General features: G+C 46.8%; 1 protein-coding gene across 7 annotated transcripts in view; it reads left to right on the plus strand.

Annotated features, from left to right (window-relative positions):
- The first annotated feature begins 9,007 nt into the window (after positions 1 to 9,007).
- Positions 9,008 to 25,312, plus strand: part of ZFAT (zinc finger and AT hook domain containing) — a 256,026-nt gene continuing 239,721 nt past the window's right edge. For 3 of the 7 annotated variants that reach the window (XR_001005720.1, XM_011977077.1, XM_011977081.1), the window contains exon 1: positions 9,008 to 9,334. Coding sequence is in view for 2 of the 7 variants with exons in the window: in XM_011977077.1 (XP_011832467.1) it covers positions 9,316 to 9,334 (19 nt within the window). In the remaining 5 variants the exon portion in view is untranslated. Of the gene's footprint in view, positions 9,335 to 24,974; positions 25,103 to 25,312 lie in introns of those variants that run through there. The other 4 variants (XM_011977082.1, XM_011977078.1, XM_011977080.1 and 1 more) reach the window with 3 other exon arrangements.

The following is a 25,312-nucleotide window of genomic DNA, read 5'->3' on the forward strand; positions in this document are numbered from 1 at the left end:
CCTCTTTTGTCTTCAGTGGAGGCTGCCGGGAACAACTCAAAACAGCCACCTGAATGATGCTGGCCAAGAGAGCCACCCTTGAATGCGATAGGGCAAACCCGGTTTTCTTATACTCTTGCCTCCCCTTATGACCAAATTCCTCTGTGCCTGGCATGCTCTTTCTTTCCTAGGCTGTCCCTTCTGCCTGAAGCACAGTTTCCAGGGACTCTCTGCCCCACTGAGGTGTGCCTCCTACATCTTCCTGACTCCTAGAGTGGGCTCTGTCCCCTTGCCATTGCTCCAGAACTTTTTTTCTCCCATGAGTGGTGTGCTGTATGACGCTCACCTTGTCAGGCATCACTTCCTCCACTGGGCTGTGAAATCCGGATCTGAGGACAGATCCTGTGACCTCACCTGTGCCTCTTTGGAGCACACTTTGGGCACCTGGTAGGCACTCCATAAATGCTTAAGGCATGAATGGCCTGATTCCATTTTCATAATGAACTCCCCCCAAATGTTATTCAGTGAACTTGCTGACAGTTTTTTAAATTTCCATACACCAAATTGTCAGTTTCTTACCAACTTCTTCAACCGTGAGGGCCGAGGTCATCTGCTGGGAGAAGGCACAGGGAGGTGAGTCCGTCCCTGCTGCTGGCCTGCAGGGTCCCCTGTCAACAGGGAAGCTAAGTATGTTACGAGATATGGTACAATATGTAAGAATCATGGAAAGGGGCTATGGGAGTCACTAACTTGCCTGGGAAGTAAGGAGGGCTTCACAGAGCAGGGACATTTGGTCTGAGTTTTGAGGGATGGAAAGGAGTCCAGCAAGTAGGGAAATGTGGGTCAAATGTTCGAGACACATGCAGAGGTTCAGAGTTGTAAGAAGGCTTGGCATCTCCGAGAAACGGTGAGCCGTCAGGTGCAGCATGGCTTGTCTGGCTTGAGATGAATCATGTATGTGCACTATAAACACCTGAGTGCAGCTGCCTCCACTCTGTGTCATTCTCTTCCATCAACCTGTGGGCTCCTTGGTTTGAAAGGCATGCATGAGAATTCTGTTAAGACGGGAATCTTCTTCCTCTCACAGCAGCAGCAGTGGTGGAGGCTAGGCAGAGGCTGGCAGGTGCAGCAGTTGGCACTGGTAGAAGGAAAGCAGCTGACCATTTCACATGGGGCCCGGGTGCTCAGCAGCATGCTGGCTGGTTGCTCAGCAGAAACCCTGGGACGTGAGGCCCATCCTGGGTAGAACACAGGCCAGTGGAATGAGTGGGCCAGGCAGCTCAGGGCACAACCTGGTCATAACGGGGCTTTCTTTCCTGTGGTTGCTCTCACCCCACACTTCTCACTAAACACACGCAGAGTTGGCACCCTCCTGGACAAGTGGATGATAGAAGCACAGCAGAAAGGCCCGGCTGGATGAGCTCATGTTTCCAGGCCCCAGATTGCTGCATGGCCTCACAAAAGTCCCTCAGCCCCTTTTGTTCTCTGTTCTTTCATCTTTGGGAGGAGGCTTCTTATTCATGCCCTCCCGACCCTACAGGATGGTGTGAAGGCTATGTGAAATGAAGGGCATGGAAAACTCTAGAAGGTTGGGCCCATACCACCATTGTTATTTTATTCCGTTTGATTTCTACTCACTTTGGCAGCAGCAAGAAGATTCACTCCCACAGCAGCTACCTCTGGACTCCACGGTGTATGTGGTCTGACAGTTGCACAGGTTAACTGAGAGCAGAACAGAGTATTTGCCTTTGGGATTCTTCTGGAAAAAGGCTGCTTACTGCCAACTGCGGTGCTTTCTGCAAGGTGCCCTCTTGCGGCCAGGCCCGCCCTGGATCATCCTCCTTGGCACCGTTTGCTTCTGTGGCTTCGTACTTTCAGAAGGGCCTCCCGGCCTGTCCTCCCTGTTCCAAATTCTCATCACACTTCAGATCTCAGCCAAGTTTCTCTTTTTTTCTTCAGTAAACTTTCTTTGGTTGAAAGATGCTTGGAGTCCAGCCAAAGGTCTGTTTATCTCATTCCCCTTTTGCTTCTGGGGAAGTAAGCTTAAGACTGCGTCCTTCTCCATGGACTCAGCAGCTCTCAAACCCTCCCTGAAAGTGAAATTCTAGCTTCCCACAATACTAAGTTATCTATTGCTGCCCAAAAAACTGCTTCCACACTTAGTGGCTTAAATCAACAACAGGTTATCATGTTTTGCAATCCTATGGGTTGACCGGTTCAGCTGGGTAGTTCTTTTGCACAGTGCAGGGGCTGCCGAGGTTACCCATATGGCTGCATTGGCTGGGGAACAGCTAAGACTTGAATGCCCATGAGGACTCCTATCCTCTGGGTTTTCTCTCTATGTCCTCTCATCATCTGGTAGTTTAGCTTGAGCTTCCTTACAGCATGGAGGCTGGCTTCCAGAGACGGTGTTCCAAAGACCCAGTGTCCAAGTGTTTATCAAGTTTGTGCTTGTGCTCTTTGTGTCCCATGGCGAAAGCAAGTCACATGGTCAATCCCACAGTCAGTGTCAGAGGGGATTACACTAGGACATGATTACAAGGAGGCATTGTTCATTGGGGGCCACCACTGTACAGACTGCCCAGGTACCTCTCCTTTCTGTTGGCCTTTACAAAAACAGCTGAAAGAGTAAACATTTGCCTGGCACCAGGGTCTGGGTGACTTAGGTAAAGAGACCACCAGTTTCTCCTTTCTGCAATGTCCTCTTCCCCTCTGCACATTCGCAGCTGGAAGTGATGGTTCTGTGCTGTGAACTCCCTTGGGGGCTTTTTTTCTGCCTCTGTTACTGCACTGAGTCATTTCCAACCAATATTAAAATCATGTTTTATGTCTGTTTTTAGCTGAAGTGAACCATCTAGTGTCATTGCCACGCCCCACCACTGCCCTTTTACAGATGAAAGAACTGAAATCCAGAGACTTTAAGGTCACTTTTTCGAGTTCTGTGGCTGGCTGGCGGCAGCCCTTAAATCAAACAACACCCCGTGTGTTGGCTGTCACTCTTGCTGCTGCTGCTGCTGAGCTGCTTTGGTGGCCAAAGGGGCTGAAGCCACTCGATTCGCCCCCACCCACGGCACTCAACTGCATTTTCTTGTCTCATTTCTCTTCCACCAACCCCTGATGTGGGGCTCAACACCTTCATTGCCCAGAGAAGGGAAGCACGTTGCAGATAAGTAACTTGTCCAAAGTCAAAGCTACTGGGTAATAAAAGTAGGACCAGATCTGGAGATTGGGCTTCGATATCCTCCCCTTTCTTCTCTGAAGAGGCAGTCTATGCACGTGGTTAAACATCCCAGTATTTCAAAAGGATGTTCGGTGAAGTCAGTCTCCCTGTGAGCCAGATCTCCGGGCCCAGACATTGTCTCCAAAGCTGTCTGCTCTAGCCGGTTTCTTTCCACACTTTCAGCTTTTCTGTGCATGTACAACCATGTTCACAAGCGACAGTGTGCTCCCGATGCTGTCCTGCACCCGGCTCTTTTCACTCAAGGATGCATTGCAGAGCACACCCCGGGTCTCCGCACGTGCCACTCTCACTCTTTCAAACCGCCGCGTCGTATTTCCCCATATGACTGAACCATCCGTTTAACCAGCCCTCTAGTCATGGACACCAGATGCCATCCTTTATTTGAAATAGTTTTTCTCTCTTCTGAACATCCAAAGCAGTGCTGTTTATGCGACAGCTACAAATACATGCTTAATTATGTATTATTCCTTTTCCTCAATCCCTCACCCCATCTTTCCCTCCCTCTACCCCTTCTCCTTTTCTTCAACAACTGTCTGTTGGGTCCCAGCTGTGCACCCAACAGTGCCAGGCTCTGGTAGCTCTCCTGGTTTTCCTTTTGGTTGCTGGGATCCAAACCCCACTCCCTGCCCCTTTTTTCATGGCCCTGTTACTCCTACTCATAGCTGACTATATTTGTTATAAATATAGTCACGTTTTTCCTTTTTCCTTTTTTTTTTTTTTTTTTTTTTTCTTTTTTTTTTAGACAGGGTCTTAATCTGTCGCCCAGGCTGGAGTGCAGTGGTGTGATCTCGGCTCACTGCAACCTCCACCTCCCGGGTTCAAGCAATTCTCCTGCCTCAGCCTCCCGAGTAGCTGCGATTACAGGTGCCTGCCACCATGCCTGGCTAATTTTTTGTATTTTTGGTAGAGATGGGGTTTCATCATGTTGGCCTTGCTTGTCTTGAACTCCTGACCTTGTGATCCTCCTGTGTTGGCCTCCCAAAGTGCTGGGATTACAGGTGTGAGCCACTGTGTCCGGCTTTTCCTAAACTATTTAAATATAACTGATAAATTAAAACTTAAAACTTTCAAAATAAAATTTTCCTAAACATTTACACAGTCAAATTATCTTGTTTCAATGTAACTGTCGAATGTAACTTCGAAATGCTTCAAACACCTTAAAATTTAACACAAACGTTTTTACTGCACCCATACCTTAACTTTGTAAAAACAGTTTTTATTACACTGGACATGGAGGCTCATGCCTATAATCCCAGCACTTTGGGAGGCCGAGGCAGGAGGATCGCAAAGTCAGGAGTTCAAGACCAGCCTGGCCTACATGGTAAAACCCCTTCTCTATTAAAAATACAAAAATTGGCTGGGCATGGTGGTGAGCGCTCATAATCCCAATTACTTGGGAGTCTGAGGCAGGAGGCCTGAACCCTGGAGATGGAGGTTGCAGTGAGCTGAGATCTCGCCACTGCACTCCGACAGAGCAAGACTGTGTGGGAAAAAAAAAAAAAAAAAAAGAGTTGTTATTGACTTGACAAACTTGTCATCTCTACAAAATGTATTTTTATACTGTTTCAAGACTGCCCTTATTGGACCGCAGAGAGAAAGATGATCTCCTTCCCAGGTGCACTGAGTGACAGCCTTGGGCCTGGACCGGTGGGTTCTTGGTGGCAGCAGACATTTGCTGGTGGGGCCTCCCTCAGACCATTTTCAACTGTTACATCAAGAGGACTTACACCAGGTTCTCGCAATCTTCACTCCCATGTGCACGAAGTCTTGGGAACATGATGTTCTGCCGCAGTTTACAATGACCTTCATTATGCATCATTAGCATTTCATTAACATTAGCAGGGCCATATAGCAGTTTAATCTATCAGCTACTCCCTTAGGATATCTGGCTAATCCATTAACTTGCAACATAAATTATTGAACCCCCGGTTTTACCTGGTTATTTATGAGACCACTGGTCCTGACCTGCCCTTCCTGGTTTTGGCATGGTTCCTTGTTTTCTGGAAGCCTTTGACTTACTCTTAGTCAACTTATCTGCCCCTCGAAACTTATATAAATATACCATTTCATAAACAGACACACAGAACTTCAAGTAAGAAATAAGACCCCGTATCTACCAAACCTGTCTCTTTACTAAAATATCCTATTTTGACCCTTTCTTTGAATTGTAACTAGTTTTGTAATTACACAGTTATTTGTCTATTTTTAGATATACAATGTTAACTTTTTATCAGTAAAGCCTCACGGCTTTTCATAGAGTCAACCTGTAGATCAACAACCATAGATCTACAGTTGTAGTGATACGCAAATTGTCACTGCCTGTTCCTTTGTCCTTTCAGCACTAACCCAGTATTTCTGGAAGGAACCTGGTTTTCTGAGAATAGCAAGATGTTTCAGGTCATTCTGATGTTCCCTTACTCCCACACATGGAATTAGCTTCTTTGAAGGGGTCCTGGCCACTGCTAATGAAAACCACTCCGGAGATTAATACTTGGGTACCGAGAATACATGCAGGTGTGCACAGGCAGACCAGGGATGCGATGGCACTCCACGCCACTGGAAAGACAGGTGGAAAAGATGCTGTTTCCTAAGCTTGTAATTGTGTTCATAGTGAGATTACTCATATAGTTCTAGTATTACTACAGCTTTCTCTTTTATGTGATTTTTAAGTGGATTATTTTCTACAATGTGCCTATTTAGATTTTTGACTCTTAACCCAAACTGATTATTCCTACCTCTGATTTTATCATTATGTGTGTGTGTGTGTATATATATGTATATATATGTGTATATATATATACACACACACACACACACACACACACATATGAATTTTAGAGACAGGGTCTTGCTTTGTTGCTGCCCAGGTTGGAGGAGTACAGTGGCATGATCATAGCTTATTCCATCCTTGAGCTCCTAGGCTCAAGCAGTCCTCCAGCCTTGGCCTCCCAAAGTGTTAGGATTACGGGCATGAGCCACCATGCCCAGCCAAGATCCATTATTTTGAGGTCGCCTGTATCCTTTATCAAAATCTTCTTTCAAGAAAGCATCTTGTGAAATTATGTTCCTAAATTATTGTTTTCATGTAAATGTTCATTTCTCATAAAGATAATGGATATTATGATAAAATTATTGACACAAATATATTCAGTTGTGCAAATTAATTATATTTCTTATATAACTAAATGCCATTTCATGTCGATAAATTTATTGACACAAATTCATTCACATACTAGCTTCAAGAGGCCGACTGCCACCAGTGGGCAGCTGGGAAGCCGCTCTCCTCTAGGAACCATCACCAAGGCAGGTTGCCATTAATTATACACTTTTGAGTGATTTACATCCAATTCCACAAATGTGTCTTCATTAATTGAAGGCATTTTGAAATACTACTGGCAAATAGAAACAACAGAGATGTTTGCTGATTGAAAATGTGCAAATCACATAGTAAGGCCATGGAAGAGCCAGCTGTGGACTCCTCTCTCCATTTACGAACCTGGATTCCCCCACAGAAAGGGGCCATCTCTTAGTCATTCCATCTGCCTATGGCCAGGACAGTTTCCAGTAATAATAGGTGCTCAGTAACTCTTCTCTGAATGATGAATGGGTAGGAGGAAGAAAATGCCATGGGAATAGTGGAGAAAATCATAGCTTTCCAAATAATTAACCCAGAACCATCATCCACAGTCCACAATTTCTTCTTTTAATTTGTCTTCAGCATTCTGAGGTAATTGGGTTTTGAGACAAATTTTAAATTGTTTCATTTCCAAAGTTCGTTTGGTCACAACATCTAGGAGCAATCCATCTGCTAATCAATAAACAACATTTAAATGCTGCTGCGAGAAAGGCAAACCGGCACAAAACCAATACTGTCAGCAACCCAGGACAACTCTAATTTCCTGACAGAAATCGATTCACAGTAAAATAATGATTATTGTAAATAGTTATAGTTCTAAAAGAAAAAGCTCATCAATGCAGCTTTTTCAGCAGTTCATTTCCAAATAAAGATTCTGATGGGCCCCACCTAGCCACGTATCTTGTGGTGCAGGACGTGATGGCTGTGCAGCGACTCTGTGGCTGTCTTGAAACTGGCTCTCTTGGAGGCTCTCTTGGAGGCAGTTTGGGTACATTACGCATGCGGTGGGGGAGGAACACTGGGCATGGAGAGGGGAGGTCCACACCTGGCTCTTCACTGTTTTGCTGTGTAATCTCAGAAAGCCATTTGACCACCCTGAACATTCCTTTTTTCTCATCTGGAAAAGAACAATAATCATATTGTCCAACTTAACCTTCCAGATTGTGAGGATGAAATGAAGAGGTGGCGAGGCTATATCTGTGAGCATATATTTAACGGACTAGACAACTTTAGGGTCTTTTCATGGTTCCGTATTTCCCAAGAACAGGGTTAAGGCGCAGGCAGGAAGGCTCCTGAAAAATCAGATGAGTCATCCTAAAGCTCAATGCCCAAGGGAACTTTCCTCCTAAAAAATAAGTGACCCCAGAACGAAGTGTTCATTCAGTAATATGACTATGCAACAGGCGCTGGGAAAACAAAACGAAAAGGACCTGTAAGAGCTGCTCAGGAAGCTCAGTCTAGTGAGGAGGGAGGTTGTGCAAACAGAAAAATGGGGGACGGAGCTAGGCCAGTGCGACCACAGCTGTGGGAACGTGAATTGTGAGCTTCAGGGCTCATGGCCTGAGAATTTCATGTTGAGCAGCAACCACAGAGGGTTATTCCAGGAAAAGAAGAACAGGCAAAGACTAGCATTTCGGGGGAATCATGAAAACAAATCAGTTTCCCAAACTTCAGTCTCTTGAGGTCTGCTTTTACATTTTTTTTTTGGGGGGGGGCATGTCTCTGCAGCATGTACACCATTTTAAGTTGACTGATTTTTGAAAATGTAAACAAACAATTTAAAAAGAAAACTTTATATGACTGTGTGAAAAACGTTATCATTTGTCATAAAACAGAAAATGACCTTAGAACATGGGCCACATCAACTCATTACTCATGAAATAACTGTCAGGCTGAGTTTGCTTCTGAGGCTAAAGGGGTGACCAAGACGGACAGAGGTAAGGGAGGGAGATCAATGACAGATAGGAATGGACGTTACGTAGAAAATATGAAGTGTCTTAGGAGGGTTACTTTACATGGGTTTCTGGGGGTGAGGGTTAGGGGCTGGAAGATGTCATTTGAGTCGAGGACTACAGTGTTGGAGCTAAACACCTTAACATCAAAACCAAAAACAAGGTCATTAAATTTCCACCAGACTCAGCTGCCTGCCGAAGGCTGCGCCACAAGCAGAGAAATGAATGAGCCAGTGTTGGAGGCGCGCACACCCAGCACAGACTTGTTGCGGGACAAAAAGAGACGTGAGGAAGTCGCCATATCACGTGTGATCTTACGCTGCTCAGTGGTCTGTAGCCCCTAAAACCCAGCCGGGTGGCCCAAAGGAAAGCACCCCACGTTTCAGGAAACGCCGCAGCTTCCAGTGGGATGCAGGTTGGGAGCACTCCGATGGACACATCAGTAAACTGAGAGCAAGAAAAGTTAATTCGCTGCCCCAAATTAGGTAGTGAGAGGTAGCGCTGCGACACGAAGCGTGCCCAGAACTCTCCTTGCACGCCCAGCCCAGCAGCTCCACATGCCGCGGGTCTAAGGTCGCCCTGGCAAAGGCCGGGCAAGACCGCCAGACTCCCAATCCGGAGATCCTTGCTCCGGCCCTCCCGAGGGCCCCTCCCTGGGCGTGGCTCAAAACGAGGCGCAGCGGCTCCGCGGAGCAGGATAAAAAGCACGGCCTCCGGCTGCGAGCATGCGCGTTAGCTCGGCCCTGCCGGGCCGCGCTCGGCGCCGGGGGAGGGTCACCCGAGGCGGACGTCCGCTACGCAGGCGTCTGCGCCCCGTGGGGAGGAGGGCGAAGACTCCATCCGCCATGTTGGATGCCGCAGATTCGCCATAACCTCGCCGGCTCTTTTCTTAAAAAAATAAAAATAAAAAGCGAAGCGTCAGCAGGGCGCCCCGCCTCCTCGGTCGGCACGGGAGAGGGCCCGGAAGAGCCCGAGGCTTTTTTTTCCTCCGCCGTGGGGGCGTTGCCATGGAGACGCGGGCGGCAGGTGAGCCGGGCTGGGGGTTGGGGTGAGACTGGGTGGGGGTGGGGCGCGGCGCGCGGGAAGCCGTTTCGAGCGTCGAGTCGGGTAGCAGCGCGCCGGCCGCGGAGGGATCCGGGTCTGGGGAGGAGAGCGAACGTAGTTGCGTTCTGCGGCTCACGTTCAGTCGCTGGGGTATCCCGCCGCAAAAAGAAAGAAAAGCAAGGAGGGAGCGAGTGGAAGAGCACGCGCCCGGCCGTTTCCACGGCAATGGGTGGTGTCTGGGCGCGCGCCAGTGACGGAACGCAGTGGGCGCGAGGTTCGAATCCCGGCGGTGCCAGCTCTTTGACTGAGTGGACCTTGGCGGGTCTTCGTTCTTGCCTGGCCTCAGATTCCTCCTCGGCGAAATGAGTACCTTCTGCAGGCTTCCCGGCCGGCGGCTGGACCTGATAGATTGACAGATCTTCCACTTGACACCCGGTGCAAGTCTTTTAACCTTGAGCTTGGGGTCCTTCACCTGTAATTACTACAAGCTTCCACATTTGGGCACTGACTTAACACGTTTTGCTGCTCAGCTCTCTTGAGAACTCTAATTTGTAGGTCATTTATTATGAGGAACAGAAGTTCAGAGAGGTCAACATCACACATTTAAAAAACGATAGAACTGGGGCTTTAAAAATTAACTTCCTCCAACTTGGGCTAAAATCCAAACTCCTGCGTGCTCGCCCGACTTGTACCTCTGTCTTCTTAGAATAGGGTTTGGCTCATGTAAGTGTTCAGTATGTACTTAGTGAATGAAAGAACGAACGCGCTGGCTGATCATGCCTGCCCATCGGTCTGGCTTTTTTTTTTTTTTTTTGCTGAGCCCAAGTGACCTTTTGGAGATGCAAACATCGTGTCACTGGGACTTACCCTGCACAGCTGCCTCTCTCCAGTTGTGTGTTCTGAGCCTACCAGTTCATCTACTGAAACATCTGTAGTGTGTGTCCCCATGCTGAAGGAAGTAGCGTGTCACTACCTCTAACCCCCAGGGGCGGGTTAACCCCCTTTCCTGACTTTAGTTTCAAATAACAGCTTTGCAAGAAGTCCCTCTGCACGCCAGGCAGGGGTAAAGAGCGGTGCCTGTCATAGTCCTGCCTCCACCTGCTGCGGTGCTAGACGTGGGAGAATGTGTCCTGGAGTGACAGAGTGGGCCCAGAGCCGAGTATTGGGTCAGGAGACCCGAACTATATCAGGCGTGCTTTTTTAAATTTAATTTTTTTAATCTTTTGAGGTGGAGTCTCGCACTATCACTCAGGCTGGGGTGCGATGGCACAATCTCCGGTCACCGCAACCTCTGCTTTCCGAACTCAAGTGAACCTCCCACCTCAGCCTCCCAAGTACCTGTGACCACAGGTGCGCTGATGAGCTGTGGTGCCCAGCTAATTCAGGTATGCTATCTTATGGTAGCCTAAAATGAGCACTGGAGAGACCTACTCTCCAAATACAGGTTGAGCATCCCTAATCCAAAAATCCGAAATCGGAAATGCTCCAAAGTCTGAAACTTTTGAGCACTGACATGAGGCCACAGTGGAAAATTTTCTATCTGACCTCGTGAGGGTTCTCAGTAGAAATGCAGTTGCATAACCGGGCGCAGTAGCTCACGCCTGTAATCCCAGCACTCTGGGAGTCTGAGGTGGGAGGGTCGATTGAGTCCAGGAGTTCAAGACCAGCCTGGGCAGTGTAGTGAAACTCCATCTCTCTTTTTCTCAATAAAACAAAACAAAACAACAGTTACACAACTGTAAAGACGATGCTGTTAACATTCAGAAACAAATGTAGGCTGAACAGCAGACTTAAAGCCAGCCATTGTTTATCATTCTATTGTTTAGCAGCTGACACACGTGTTCTGGTGATGCTGCTGTGCTGCTTAGGTACCTTGAACACCTTGTTTTTCACTGTATTAATGGTGTGTCATATTTTTTACTGGTAAGGACTTATGTGTAAATAAATATAAGAAAGTGATCGTCTTATTGGTAGCATAGAAATTCAGAGTCAGGAATGGTGGCGATGCCAGACAACCACAGATTGCCCATATGCGTGGCTGAGATAGTGACACGTTTGCTTTCTGATGGTTCATTGTACACTAACTTTGTTTCATGATCAAAATTAAAAATATTGTAAAATTACCTTCAGACTGTGTGTATAAGGTGTTCATCAAACATAAATAAATTTCATATTTAGACTTGGGTCCCATCCTTAGGTTATCTCACTATGTATATGCAAATATTCCAAAATCAAAAACATCTGGAATTCTATAACTTCGGGTCCCAAGCATTTTGGATATGGGATCCTGAAACAGTAGTTTATTTGGGAATAACAGGGGATTGCAATTTAGATATGTGCGCTATGCTGGATCATAGGCACATCCAAAGAAGTTGGGGCAAATGGAAACTTTTAAAGACTACAGGGAAGTCCACCTAAGCGGTTTTGAAACAAAGACCATTGGTTTTGGAGGCTTATTGCAGGAGTTGGCATTAGTCCATTGGAGACAGGTGCACCAGGCAAGTGTCCTGTGCAAGCAACAGGCTCTACGGAATTCCTGGCATAGTTCCTGTCATAGGCGTACTTGCATGAGGGCCCTTCCTTCATATCCTCTGGCTCCATTTTGTTGAAGAGTTTCACATGAATGACTCCATTTTGATAAACGTGAACTATCTTCTCGATTGGTACCTTCCTTCTCCCACGTTGCTGCTTGTGTAGAGAGAATGAGTTGTCTACTTCTCCACTTCTGGAATTTACCCAAGAGTTTTAAAGAAGAACCCTGGACATATGTTGACGTTGCCTTCAATTTCCAGCTGTACCAAATGAGAAAAGATCATATATTAAAATGTGTTACTGTCAACTCATGGTCAGCTAATTTCTGAAAATAGTTTCCTGTTTTGGTTAATTTAGAAAAGGGAGTACCATGAATGATAACGAGGTGGAGTTGCATGTGGTCTACAGAGCACAGCTGTAGGTGGCAAATGAGCTGAGATGGTCATTGTGTGAATTGGAGCCCTGTTTCCACAGTGCTCCCTTCTCAGTGGGCTTCTCCTTTGCCTCCGGTGAAAGGGTTCCTGTTTCTTGTCTCCCCATACCTTGCAATTTACATAACTTTTCAAAGATAGCTATCGTTAAGTAGAATTAAGCTCTTGCCTAGAGCAAGGGCAGTCAGGAATCAGATATATTAAAAAGTCTCCTTAATTGCATTTCCTTTTATAGATAGTTTCAAGCATACAGCCTCTGAAAAGTTCTGCACCAAGATGGGTTGATTTAATTATGTAGAAGAGATTTAGTCTAGAGTTAAGTTTTCCCTCTCTTCTTAGCTGTTTACCTGGTTAAACTTTCACTGTTTTTGCAATTTCTCAAGGACAGGCATCAACTTTAAGGGCTGGAACATTTAAGGGGGTGGAAAGAGCCTGTGCTCTAGGCCCAGAGATCTGCTTCTCACCAGATTCCTGACCTAAGGGAAGTCACAGAGCCCTTGGGACCCCAGTCCCTTCATTGGCAAAGGAGACACAATCCTGCCACAGGTGGCTGCTGATGGCATTCAGGAAATGGGATTTGTCTCTTCCCTTCCCAGAACCAGACTTCCCAGTGTACAGCTCAGTACACTGTCATCCACTCGCTTCTTGAAAGCATTTGTGAATGGAAAGGCAGAGCCTCCCAGACTCAGGTCATCCTCCCACATCAGCCTCCCGAATAGCTGGGACTACAGGAGTGCACCATCACACCTGGCTAATTTTTGTTTTTTGTAGAGATGGGGTGTCATCAGGTTGACCAGGCTGGTATTGAACTCAGCCCAAGAGATCCACCCACCTCGGCCTCCCAAAGTGCTAGGATTATAGGCTTGAGTCACTGTGCCAGACTGAGTAATTTTTTTTTAGTAAGTCATTTTTTAACGTAAATAAAATTAATTTATTGACGCGGAGTTTCGCTCTTTGCCCAGGTTGGTGCGCAATGGTGTGATCTTGGCTCACTGCAACCTCTGCCTTCCGGGCTCAAGCGATTCTCCTGCCTCAGCCTCTCAAGTAGCTGGGATTACAGGCATGCGCCACCATGCCCGGCTAATTTTGTATTTTTAGTAGATATGGGGTTTCACCATGTTGGTCAGGCTGGTTTCCAACTCCTGACCTCAGGTGATCCGCCTGTCTCAGCCTCCCAAAGTGCCGGGATTACAGATGTGAGCCACCGTGCCTGGCTGAGTAATTTTTTAAAAGAGAGAGAAAAAAAAAGCAGAGCAAAGCAAAAAAGACATTTTAAACATCTTACAGATTTAACGTTGCCTCCTTTTTTTTCAAGGAACACAAAATATATAGATAATTGAGTTTGCTTATAAAGATAATGTTTGGCATATCAATAGAAAAACAGGGACTTAAAATTGGGTGACATGATTTTCTTTTTTTAAACTTAAAAAAACTGTAACTTGACAAATTATATTTGTTTATGGGGTATAATGTGATGTTATGATTTATGAGTATAATGTGGAATAATTAAATCAAGTGAATTAACATATCCATCACCTCAAATAGTTATCATTTTGTGGTAAGTAAACATTTAAAATGTACTCTTAGCGAATTTGAATGTACATTATTACTGTATTCACCATGCTGTGCAATATGTCTCAAAGAAAAAAACTATTCCTCTTGTCTAATTGAGGCTTTGTACCCTTTGATCATCATTTTTTCCTGCACCCTCAGGCTCTAGTACCCACCATTCTACTCTCTGCTTCTTTGAGCTCCACTGTTTTAGAGTTCACATGTAAGAGAAAACATGCAGTGTTTGTCCTTCTGTGCTGGCTTATTTTGCGTGGCACAGTGTTCTCCAATTTCATCCATGTTGTCACAAACGACAACATTTCTTTTTTACAGCTGAATAATATTCCATGGTGTATATGTCCCACATTAAAAAAATCATTCACGTGTTGTTGGCCACTGAGGCCGATTCCATACTTGGCTATCGTGAATGGCACTACAGTGAACATGGTTCAGTCATCCCTTTCAGTATACGGGTTTAAAATCTTTTGAGTTCTTTTAAATCATGTAATACATGGAGCTGCAAAAGGTGGAACTCTGGAATCGGGTGCCTTTGTGTTCAACACAGTCAGATCAAGGCAGAATGGGTGGGGTAGGGACCTGGCCTCAAGAGGATGCCAGTGGAAACTGCAGGTTGTCCGAATAGGAAAGGGGCAGCATCCCATAGTGGGCAGTGGGGGAAAAGAGGACCAGCTCAGCCATGGGACCTGGAGCCAAGGACCAGGAGAGCTTTAGGGTGTCCTGGTATCTCTGGAGAGCATTTTAATTCAGCCCCAAGGCTCCTTATAGGGCCCTAACTGGCTTCCTTCTTAGTGTTAGATATTCTCCTTGTGTCCCTGCTGGTGGGCCTCTTCTTCGGGAGTTGCTACCATTTCTCTGCCCCTTAGGGTTATTATTATTGCTTATTATTATTATTTTTTACTATCAAGCTGGTCTTCAGTTTACCTAGATGTTTATGCCAAACTTTGTGCTGTTTGCTAGGGATGCAAAGTCCAATATGACATGTTCTTCCCTCTTGAGGATTTCATGCAGTCCTGGCAGTGGAAAACGGATTCCTTTAGGAATGGGGCTAGGTGCTGTGATGGAAGTAAGCCTTGAGTACTGAGGGCTTCAGAGTGGGTGCATCTACCCCAGCCCGAGGGATTGTGGGAAGGCTTCCTGAAGGAGGAGATGTGTTGAGCTGGGTCTTGTGGGGTGAGCAGAGGTACCCTGTAGAAAGAAGGGATATCTGGTGCAGTGACACAGGTGTGGCCCACCCTTTGTGACCAGGTGAGTACTGAGCTTGGGGAGGGGCATGGGGTGCTGGAGGTCTGTGATGAAGGGCCTTTGAGTAGTGGGAAGCTGTTAGGACTTTATTTTGGAAACTTTGAGGGACAGAAAGATAACAAGGCTTGCGAACTGGCCTTTCAGAAAGAAAGATCTCTGGCAGCTGTCAAGAGACAGGTTTTTTTTTTTTTTTTTTGTATGTGTGTACTATGTATACTGAAGTGCATAGACTTAAAGTGTAGAGTTTGACCACTCACATAACCCACACTCCTAACAATATTCAGAACTTTTTCATCAGCCCAGAAAGTTTTCTCTTGCACCTTACTGTCCCATCCCTGCTCCTCACCCCAAGCAACCACTAGTCTTTTTGTTTGTTTGTTTGTTTCTGAGATGGAGTCTTGCTCTTGTTGCCCAGGGTGGAGGGCAATGGCGCGATCTCGGCTCACTGCAACCTCCGCCTCCTGGGTTCCAGCAATTCTCCTGTCTCAGCCTCCTGAGTAGCTGGGATTACAGGGGAATACCACTACACCTGGGTAATTTCTGTATTTTTAGTAGAGAAGGGGTTTCACTATGTTGGCTAGGCTGGTCTCGAACTCCTGACCTCAAGTGATTTGCCCACCTCGGTCTCCCAAAGTGCTGGGGATTACAGGCGTGAGCCACCGTGCCTGGCCACAATCAGTAGTCTTGATGTCACCATAGATGAATTTCTTCTTCTGTAGAACATCATATAATTCTTTTGTGTCTGGTTTCCTTTATTCAGCATAGAACTTCTGAGATTCAGTAGTTTGTTTCTTTCTGTTGCGTGAATACAGCCACAGTCTCTTTCCAGTTTTTCGTTACGGGGAATAAAGCTGCAGTGAATGTTTCTGTACAAGCCTTTTTGTGGATATTTATTTTCATTTCTTCTGGGTTAATAAGTACATAGGAGTGGAATTTCTGGGTTATAGTGATGTTTTAACTTTTTAAGAAACTTCCAAATAGCTTTCCAGAGTCGTTTGTATCAGTTTACATTCCCATCAGAGAATTCTGTCAGAGAATTCTGCTTGCTCTCTGTCCTTACCAGCATTTGGTATTGTCAGTCTTTTATTTTGTCTTCTCTAGAGGACGTGCAGTGGTATCTCCCTTAATTTGCATTTGCCTGATGACCAATGACGTTGAACATGTTTTCTTGTGCTTATTGGCCATTTGTGTCATCTTTAGAGAAATGTCTATTCAAGTCTTTGGCCTATTTTAATAAATTGGGGACTGGGTGTGGTGGCTCATGCCTTCAATCTCAGCATTTTGGAAGTCTGACGTGGGAGGATTGCTTGAGGCCAGGAGTTCAAGATCATCCTTGGCAACATAGTGAGACCCCACCTCTACACACAAAAAAAGCTGGGCACGGTGGTGGATGCCTTTGGTCCCAGCTTATCAGGAGGCTGAGGTGGGAGGATCGCTTGAGCCCAGGAGTTCAAGGCTTCAGTGAGCTGTGAACATGCCACTGCACTCTAGCCTGGGCCTCAGTGAAACAGTTTCTCTAAAAATAAACAAATAGGCAAACAAATACATAAATAGGATTTATTGTCTTTTTGTTGCTGGAATGTAAGGGTTCTTTATATATTCTGGATGTTTGTCTTTTGTTGTATATATATGTGTGTGTGTGTGCGTGTGTATGTTGTGAACATTTTCTCCCAATTTCTGCTCACTTATTTATCTCTTATCTTTTGATGAACGGAAGTTTGTAATTTTATTGGAGTTTTATTTGACATTATTTTTACATTTATAGGAGGTGCTTTTTGTATCTTCTCTTAAGAAATGTTTTCCTACTTTAAGGTCACAAAGAAAGTCTCCTAAATTTTTTTTTTAAGGTTTATATTTCTTGCTTTTATTAGGTCTACTATCTGTCTCTAATAAGTTTGTGTATGGTATGAAGTAGGGATGGAGACTGTTTTTTTTCCTGCATGTGGATACCCAGTTTTTCTAGCCTCGTTTGTTAGAAGAACCTTTTCTTCCTCCATTGAATTAGTTTGACTCTTTTCTTGAAAATTATGTGTCAGTTCACTCCTGAACGTTCTGGTCTGTTCCACTGCTCTATTTGTTTATTCTTTATCAGTACCACACTACTTTGATTACTACAGCTTTATAGTAATTTTTGAAGTATAAATAATAAGCAAGAGAACACTTTTTGGAGGGACAAAAATACAGGCAGGAGAGTTTCATTAGGTGCTGTCCTAGTGCAATCCCAGCTGTAGGGATGAGGAGGGACAGATTTAGAGAAGTAGTTCAGAGAGAAAGCCCCTGGGACTGGTGAGGGATTGGCTTTTACCTTAGGCACCTGCAGGCATTCCATCTGTGTTTGTTTCTAGGGAAAAGGGAATGGTGAATATAACAGGCTCAGGGACATGAAAACTCTGCAGGCTTCCTATGTGCAGCCCTGGGTCTGTAATCTTCAGTTTCCTCCTGTGGTGGTAGAGAAGCATCTTTTGAATTCTGCCTGGTTTTGTTTCTGAGTTGGTGCAAGGGATTTGTTCAGGGCTAGCCCGGTTCCAGGAAGCACCTTGTGAAGACCCTTCCTCGGGGAGAGAGCCCCACAGGGAACCAGGCTTAGGTAATGCAGGGAAGAGGGGCCCTGAGGGGAAGCAGAACTGGGTGGAAGTCCTGGTCCTGCTGTCTAACATCCCTGGGGCCTTGGCAAGTATCTTGAGCCACCATTGCCTCCTATATTATATATTATATGAAAATGGTCCCCACAGACCTACTAGGTAGCGTGCTCGTAGAGTTTTCATACAGGAGGATTGGGAACATACCTGGCATATGGCAGGGGACTTTACTCTTTTTCACCATCCGTCTTTTCCTTCTTTCCCTCTCCTCTCTTCCCCTTCCATTCTCCCTCTGTCAGTCTTCACCTTCTTTCCCTGAACATTTGGATCCAATCCCTCATCATGCAGTTGCAGGGGAATAAGATAGGGCCTGATCATAATAACTATCATTTCTGTAGACCTGCTCAGGTGGGTGCTTCACACCCATTCTTTAGTTTATTCTTCACAAAAGCTCTGCAAGGTGGGCCTATTATCTCTGCTTTGCAAGTGAGGATACAGAAGCTCAGGCTGGTCCCTGTGGCTGTCCAGCTCCACTCAATCTCTCCCTGTGCTACTGGCCATCTGTGCTTGCTGATGTGGTCATAAATATCTCTGAAGTGCCTGCTGTGTGTGAGGCCCTATCTGGGCTGCGTGCAGTGGCTGAGGCACCAGCTGGTAGGTGGCTCCACGGCACTACTCACATATCCTCTATGGGAATGGTTCTCCCAGGAGTTAGGCATCGAGGGGGCCTTGAGACCTGTTCTGAAGGAACTCACAGTCTGCAAGGGAGACAAAACTAATTAAAATGGGCAAAAGGTTTGAAAGATTCTTTAACAGAATAATGTATAAAAATGATCAATAAACATATGAAAAGATGATCAACATCATTAGTTCCTAGGGAAATGCAAATTAAAATCACAATGAGACACTACTACCTACCCACTGGAATGGTGAAAATTGAAAAGAATCCCAAGTGCTGATAAGGATGTGAAGCAGCTGGAACTTTGATACATCATTGGTAGGAATGCAAAATGGTACAGCTACTTTGGAAGATAGTTTGCTGCCTTCTTACAATGTTGAGGGTACACTTATGTATTAGTCTGCTTTCATGCTGCTGATAAAGACATACCCGAGACTGAGTAATTTATCAAGAGAAAGAGGTTTAGTGGACTCACAGTTCCATATGGCTGTGGAGGCCTTCTAATCAAGGCAGAAGGCGAAAGGCACGTTTTACTTGGGGGCAGGCAAGAGAGAATGAGAACCAAGTGAAAGAGAGATGGTTCCAAGACCTGAACCATCAGGTCTCATGAGACTTATTCACTACCACGAGAACACTATGGGGGAAACGGCCTCCACGATTCAATTATCTCCCACTGGATTCCTCCCACAACATGTGGGAATTATGGGAGCTACAATTTAAGATGAAATTTGGGTGGAAATACAGCCAGACCATATCAACTTAACATAAAAGGTAGCAATCCTATTCCAAGAAAAATGAAACCTATATCTGTCTGAAGACAGGTACACACATGTTCATAGCAGCTTTATTTCTAATAACCCTGTCTTAGTCTGATTTCTGTTGCTTATAACAGAATACTTGAAGTTGGGTAATGTATAAGGAAAGGAATTTATTTCTTATAGTTCTGCAGGATGAGAAGGCCAAGGTCAAGGGGCTGCATCTGGTGAGGGCCTTCTTGCTGGGTGGGTACTCTCTAAAGAGTCCCAAGGTGACACAAGGTATCAATGGCAAGGGGCTGAGTTTGTTAATGTACTATGATCAGGACTCTCTTCCTCTTCTTGTAAAGCCACCAGTTCTATTCTCATGATAACCCATTATTCTATTAACTCTTTAATTCATTCATGAGAGCAGAGCCATCATGGTCCAATCACCTCTTAAAGGCCCCACCTCTCAACACTGCCACATTGGGGGTTAAGTTTCAACATGCATTTTTGGAGGGAACATTGAAAGCATAGCAAGCCCCAGACTGGAACCAGCCCAAATGCTCAACAGCTGGTGCAAAGATAAACAAATTGTGATATATCCATACAAAGGAATACTACTTGGCAATGAAAAAGTATGAAAAAGTGATGCGGGCAGCAACCTGAACCAATCTCAAGGGCGTGTTAAAGAAGCCAGACACAAAAGACAACATACTTTGAGGATGGGAGAAATTAGAACCTTTGTTCACTGTTTGTTGGAACGTAGAACAGTGCAGCTGCTGTGGAAAACAGTATGGAAATTTCTCAAGAAATGAAAGATAGAATTACCATATGATTCAGCAATTTCACTTCTTGGAATATATTTCCGAAAATTGAAAGCAGAGTCTCAAAGAGATATTTGTATACCCATGTTCATAACAGCGTTATTCATAATAGCTAAAATGTGGAAACAAACCAAGGGATGAAAGGCTAAGCAAAATGTAGTGTATACATAGAATAGAGCATTATTCAGCCTTAAAAAGGATGGAAGCCTGACATAGGCTACCACATGATGAACCTTGAGGCCACTATGCATAGCAAAATAAGATAGTCACAAAAAGACAATTACCAAATGATTACCCTTACATGAGGTTCCTAGAGTAGTTAAATTCAAAGAGACAGAACGTAGGATGGTGGTTGCCAGGAGCTGGGGGAAGAGGCATCTGGAGTTAGTGTTTAATGGACATAGAGTTTTGGTTTTGTAAGATGAAAAAGTTCTGGTGATGGACGGTCAAGATGGTTGCACACCAGTGTGAATGTATCTAATGCCACTGAACCGTATACCTAAAAACAGTTAAGATGGTAAATTTTATGTGTATTTACCATAAACATACATTTACATGGGGGTGGGGGGTGAGGGCACTGACCGAAGAGGCACCAGGAGCTTGGTGGGTGCCTGGGACTGGTCTGAGTCTTGACTGTGGTGATGGCGACATAACCCTGTCTCTCGATTTAAACTTATTCACTTGCACAAGGGTCCCTTGGACAGTGCTAGAAGCTTGTACAAGGTACAGTAGGGGGATCAGTGACGTGGTCACTGCCAGTCAGTTCTGCCTGGGCTGGGCGAGGGGCTCAGGAAAGCCACAGGATGATGTTTGAGCAGATTGACCAGGCCAAGGAGGCACAGCAGGGGGCAAGGCAGGAAACCATGAGGGAGCCCGACAAGGTATGCAGCCTCTGCCTCCCCCTGGACTGGCCAGAGCTCCGCTGAGGCATGGCAGTTGCAGCCCAGAGTCCGACAGTGAACCTCCAGGTCATCGTGCATTCTTTGTACAGGGGTCAGGTCTGAGCTGCCAAGCACTGGGGTGGAGGGAGGGGAGTGTGCTCAGCCGGCCGGCTCTCCTGCTGGAGCTGCCAGCACTCTGGCTGAGCTGTCCAGTAGCCTCTGGCTTGTGAGGCCCTGCCCATGTCCTGAGTCTGTACCTCCATCAGCAGGGTCAACTCCCTGTCCATCTAGTCTGCCTTTCTCTCCTCTCCTTGGCCTTTCTTCTTGCTGAGTTGGGTGTCTGTGGGGTCCCCCACCCCAGAAATATGGGCTCTGGGAAACAGCACTGGCTTTGGAGTCCCGGAGACGTAGCTTTGCATTTTAGACCCACAATGTGATCATTCTTGTGACTTCTTTGAGCCTCAGTTTCCATTTCTACAAAATTGTGGCTAAACATGTCTTCATCTGAGGATTTTATTCTCTGAAGAACCAAGTCAGGTGAGGTACACACTGAACTGGCTGCTGCTCAGGAAGTGTTTTTGAGGTGATCTTGAGAGTTCTTGCTGAGCAAGGCCATGTTGAACTCAGTGCCTAAGACTCCATCAGAGGCAGCTTGCAGCTTTTCAAAGTCTGTCGGGGAGTATCACTGCCTGATGATGCACAGGACTTGCAGCTGTTCTTGGCCCCACTGCCCGCATGCCACTTAGCTCCCCACAGGTGCGTGCCAGCCTTCCGCCTGAGCCGAGGCTCCTGCCCTGGTGCCTTGTCCATCCCGACAGCATGACTCTCCAGCGCTCATGTTCTTAACCACCAGAGAGGTTATCTGCATTCCCAGCTTCCACCGTGTCCCAGTGCTGTGTGATGTGCTTTCCAACCATTGTTCTCTGCCAGCATAACTGCAGTTCTCTGATGTTGGGATATTATCTTTGATTTACAGACAAAGAAATAGAGGGGCAGAGAGGTTTGGTCTCCTGCTGGTAGGTGGTCCAGCTAGGATTTGAGCTTTGGGCTATTCCATCCCAAACCAAACTGTGCTCTTCTCAGGCTACTGAGTGGACTCCATCATATTTCTTGAGTACCTGGACTGTCAGCACTTCCCACCCTACCTCATTTAATTTAATGACCCAGGGAGGCAGATGCTGTTATTGCCATTATACAGATTAGGAAATGGGCTCAGCAGGTTGGAGTCATGGCACAGAGTCCACTCCTCACTAGGAGTGCAGCCAGACTCACCCAGGTCAGTGTGGTCCCAAAGTACAGGTCTTTACACCTGCAGGCCATGGGTTAGCTCCTTTTATTTCCTCTGTTGTCATTGCTTTCATGTCTCTGTTCCTTTCCCTCTTTGGATCTTACTGTTCCTTAGAGATTGACAGAAGCGTTTCATACTTGGGGGTTATTAACCCTTTCCTGCCAGAGTTTGCTGTTTGCCCTTGTGGTGGGTTTGACCTGCCCTCAGGTGTGGACCCTGGCTCTATGCTCAGTTCCCTATGCAATGCAGGGAGCGGGTGAGGGGCGATGATTAAGATCACCGGACTTTAGGGAAATGGGGGAATATGGAGATACAGTTGCAGAAATATGAGGTGCCCTGGAACACCAGGCTTTGATTCTGCCTTTTTAATGTCGATCTCACTCTCCTCTTCCTCTCTTTCTCCTGCTGTCAATTTTTAGAAGACAAAGTAATCAAGAAAAACATTCTGTACTTTTCCTTTTTAATTTTTTTTGGTCTTTGCTCTGTAATAGGAAGACTATATAAGAAATGCCCACAGAAGGGCTTGAATTGGGAGACGAGTTTTGGTGATGGGAACTGATGGCTAGACGGTAGGTAGACAGGAACATTGATGGGATTTGGTGACTGTTTCTTGGTGCCCTTCCGGGGGAGGAGTCAAAGGTGAGAGGGTGGCTGGGTGGCCAGAAGGGTGCTGTGCCCTGGATCCCTGGGGGTATCCAGGAGGCTGGTTCTGTTGAGTGGGAGGAGAGTTCCTCTTTGGGACACAGTGGCTTTGACGGTTGACCTGACCTTCTGATGCTTCTACCAGAATGTCCCAGGGAAGAGGGGCTCAGGGCATGAGCGATTTGGGTGGGGCATGGTGTTTGGAATTCCTGGATGCAAGAAACATAGATTTGATCAGGGCATTCTTTATTATTGCTCTTATTATTTTAGTTCAGAATTCCTTAGCAAGTCTACTGGAGTGTCCAAATAGTTGGCTGTCCAGCACTGTCAGATTCTCCTGCTGCCTCTCCTGGGCACGCTGTCTATCTCTTCCACCTTCCCTTGCCTCCTTCTCCTGCTATTATTTGGGTCATTCTTTTTATTTTTATTTATTTATTTTTTTTCGAGATGGAGTCTTGCTCCTTCACCCAGGCTGGAGTGAAGTGGTGTGATCTCAGCTCACTGGGCTCCACCTCCTGGGTTCAAGTGAGTCTCCTGCCTCAGCCTCTGGAGTAGCTGGGACTCCAGGCATCTGCCACCATGCCCGGCTAATTTTTTTTTTTTTTCGTATGTTTAATAGAGACAGGGTTTTGCCATGTTGGCCAGGCTGGTCTCAAACTCCTGACCTCAGGTAATCCACCCACCTCGGCCTCCCAAAGTGCTAGGATTACAGGTGTGAGCCACTGCGCCTGGCCTTGGTCGGGTCATCCTTCTGCGTGTTCCTGACCGGCCCTGGTGGCTCCCTTATCCCAGGGCTTTTGGAGTTTTCTCTGTGTGCAGTCTGAGCAGGTAGGAGGGACTAGGTGACATAGGAGTCTGTTGCTCAGCACTGGGCGTGTTAAATATTGTTGTACTGGCTGAGTGTGGTGGCTCACGCCTGTAATTCCAGCGCTTTTGGAGGCCGAGGCAGGCGGATCACTTGGGGCCAGGAATTTGAGATCAGCCTGGCCAACATGGTGAAACCCCTTCCTTTTTTTAAAGTTTTTAGTTTTTTGAGATGGAATCTCGCTCTGTCGCCCAGGCTGGAGTGCAGTGGCGCGATCTCGGCTCACTGCAAGCCCCGCCTCCCGGGTTTACGCCGTTCTCCTGCCTCAGCCTCCGGAGTAGCTGGGACTACAGGCGCCGGCCACCACGCCTGGCTAATTTTTTGTACTTTTAGTAGAGACGAGGTTTCATCGTGTTAGCCAGGATGGTCTGGAACTCCTGGCCTCGTGATCCGCCCACCTCGGCCTCCCAAAGTGCTGAGATTACAGGCGTGAGCCACCGCGCCCGGCCGGTGAAACCCCTTCTCTACTAAAAATACAAAAAAAGGCCGGGCGCTGTGGCTCGCGCCTGTAATCCCAGCACTTTGGGCGACAGTGACGGGTGGATCACAAGGTCAGGAGTTCAGTACCAGCCTGGCCAAGATAGTGAAACCCCCGTCTCTACTAAACATACAAAAATTAGCTGGGCATGGTGGCGGGTGCCTGTAATCCCAGGTACTCTGGAGGCTGAGGCGAAGAATTGCTTGAGCCAGGGAGGCGGAGGTTGCAGTAAGCCGAGATCGTGCCGCGGCACTCCAGCCTGAGTGACGGAGCAAGACCAACGGAGCCAGATTCCGTCTCGAAACAAAACCAAACCAAAAGCAAACCAAAAAATTAGCCAGGTGTGGCGGCGGGCACCTGTAGTCCCAGCTACTCTGGAGGCTGAGGTGGGAGAACCGCTTGAACCTGGCGGGCAGAGGTTGTAGTGAGCTGAGATTGAGTCACTGCATGCACTCCAGCCTGGGCGACAGAGCGACACTCGTCTCCAAAAAAAAAAAAAAAAAAAATTGTTGGATGAGTTTCCTGACAGGGCAGCTCAGAAACCTTTAATATGCCTGAGAGAGATATGTACAGTCCAAGTTTTTCTAGACGCCGGGCGCTTCTCTCCTGCAGCCTCCTGAGACTGGAGCGGGTCCCCAAGACCTAGGAGGGCCCCCTGCTGGGCGGGGACGGCTACCAGCCTCAGGCCACACCCCCTCAGAGTGCTGGTTGGTCTGTGGATGGTGTCATGTGCTCATTCTGGGCCAATCGGAGCCTTCCGTGGCGGCAGGCTGCCCTGTCCCACCTGGGCAGAGCTGTAGCCGCGTATTGGAGAGAAGCGCGGGTGGGTGGCGCGTGCCGGGGATAACTAGGGTGGTGGGGCTTCCTAGGAGAGTGCGGGAGTCTGGGAAGGAAGGGTGTAGATGGAGAGGGAGTGTCTTCACCTCTGCATGCTCCGTGGGAAGCGGCGGAGGCGCCCAGCATCCCTTCTACTCTGCCCTCGGTGGAGGTTTTCTAGGTAATTCTCCCGATGCGAGTTTCCACTCTGAACTTTCCTGTTGATTCTTCGGTGGCTTGAGAGGTGTTTGGGCTGTTCTCCACTCCTGGTCGCCTGTAGCAATTCCTGGCAGGAATGCCGTGCTGCTCTGTAGGGTGGCCCAGGACTCACGGGCTGCCTTGGTTGGCTAGAGATGCGGCCTGGGCCTGGGGGGCCTCCTTGGTTAGAGAT

The sequence above is a fragment of the Mandrillus leucophaeus genome, unplaced genomic scaffold (genome assembly GCF_000951045.1).
Source record: "Mandrillus leucophaeus isolate KB7577 unplaced genomic scaffold, Mleu.le_1.0 Scaffold173, whole genome shotgun sequence".
In the NCBI taxonomy this organism is placed as follows: domain Eukaryota; kingdom Metazoa; phylum Chordata; class Mammalia; order Primates; family Cercopithecidae; genus Mandrillus; species Mandrillus leucophaeus.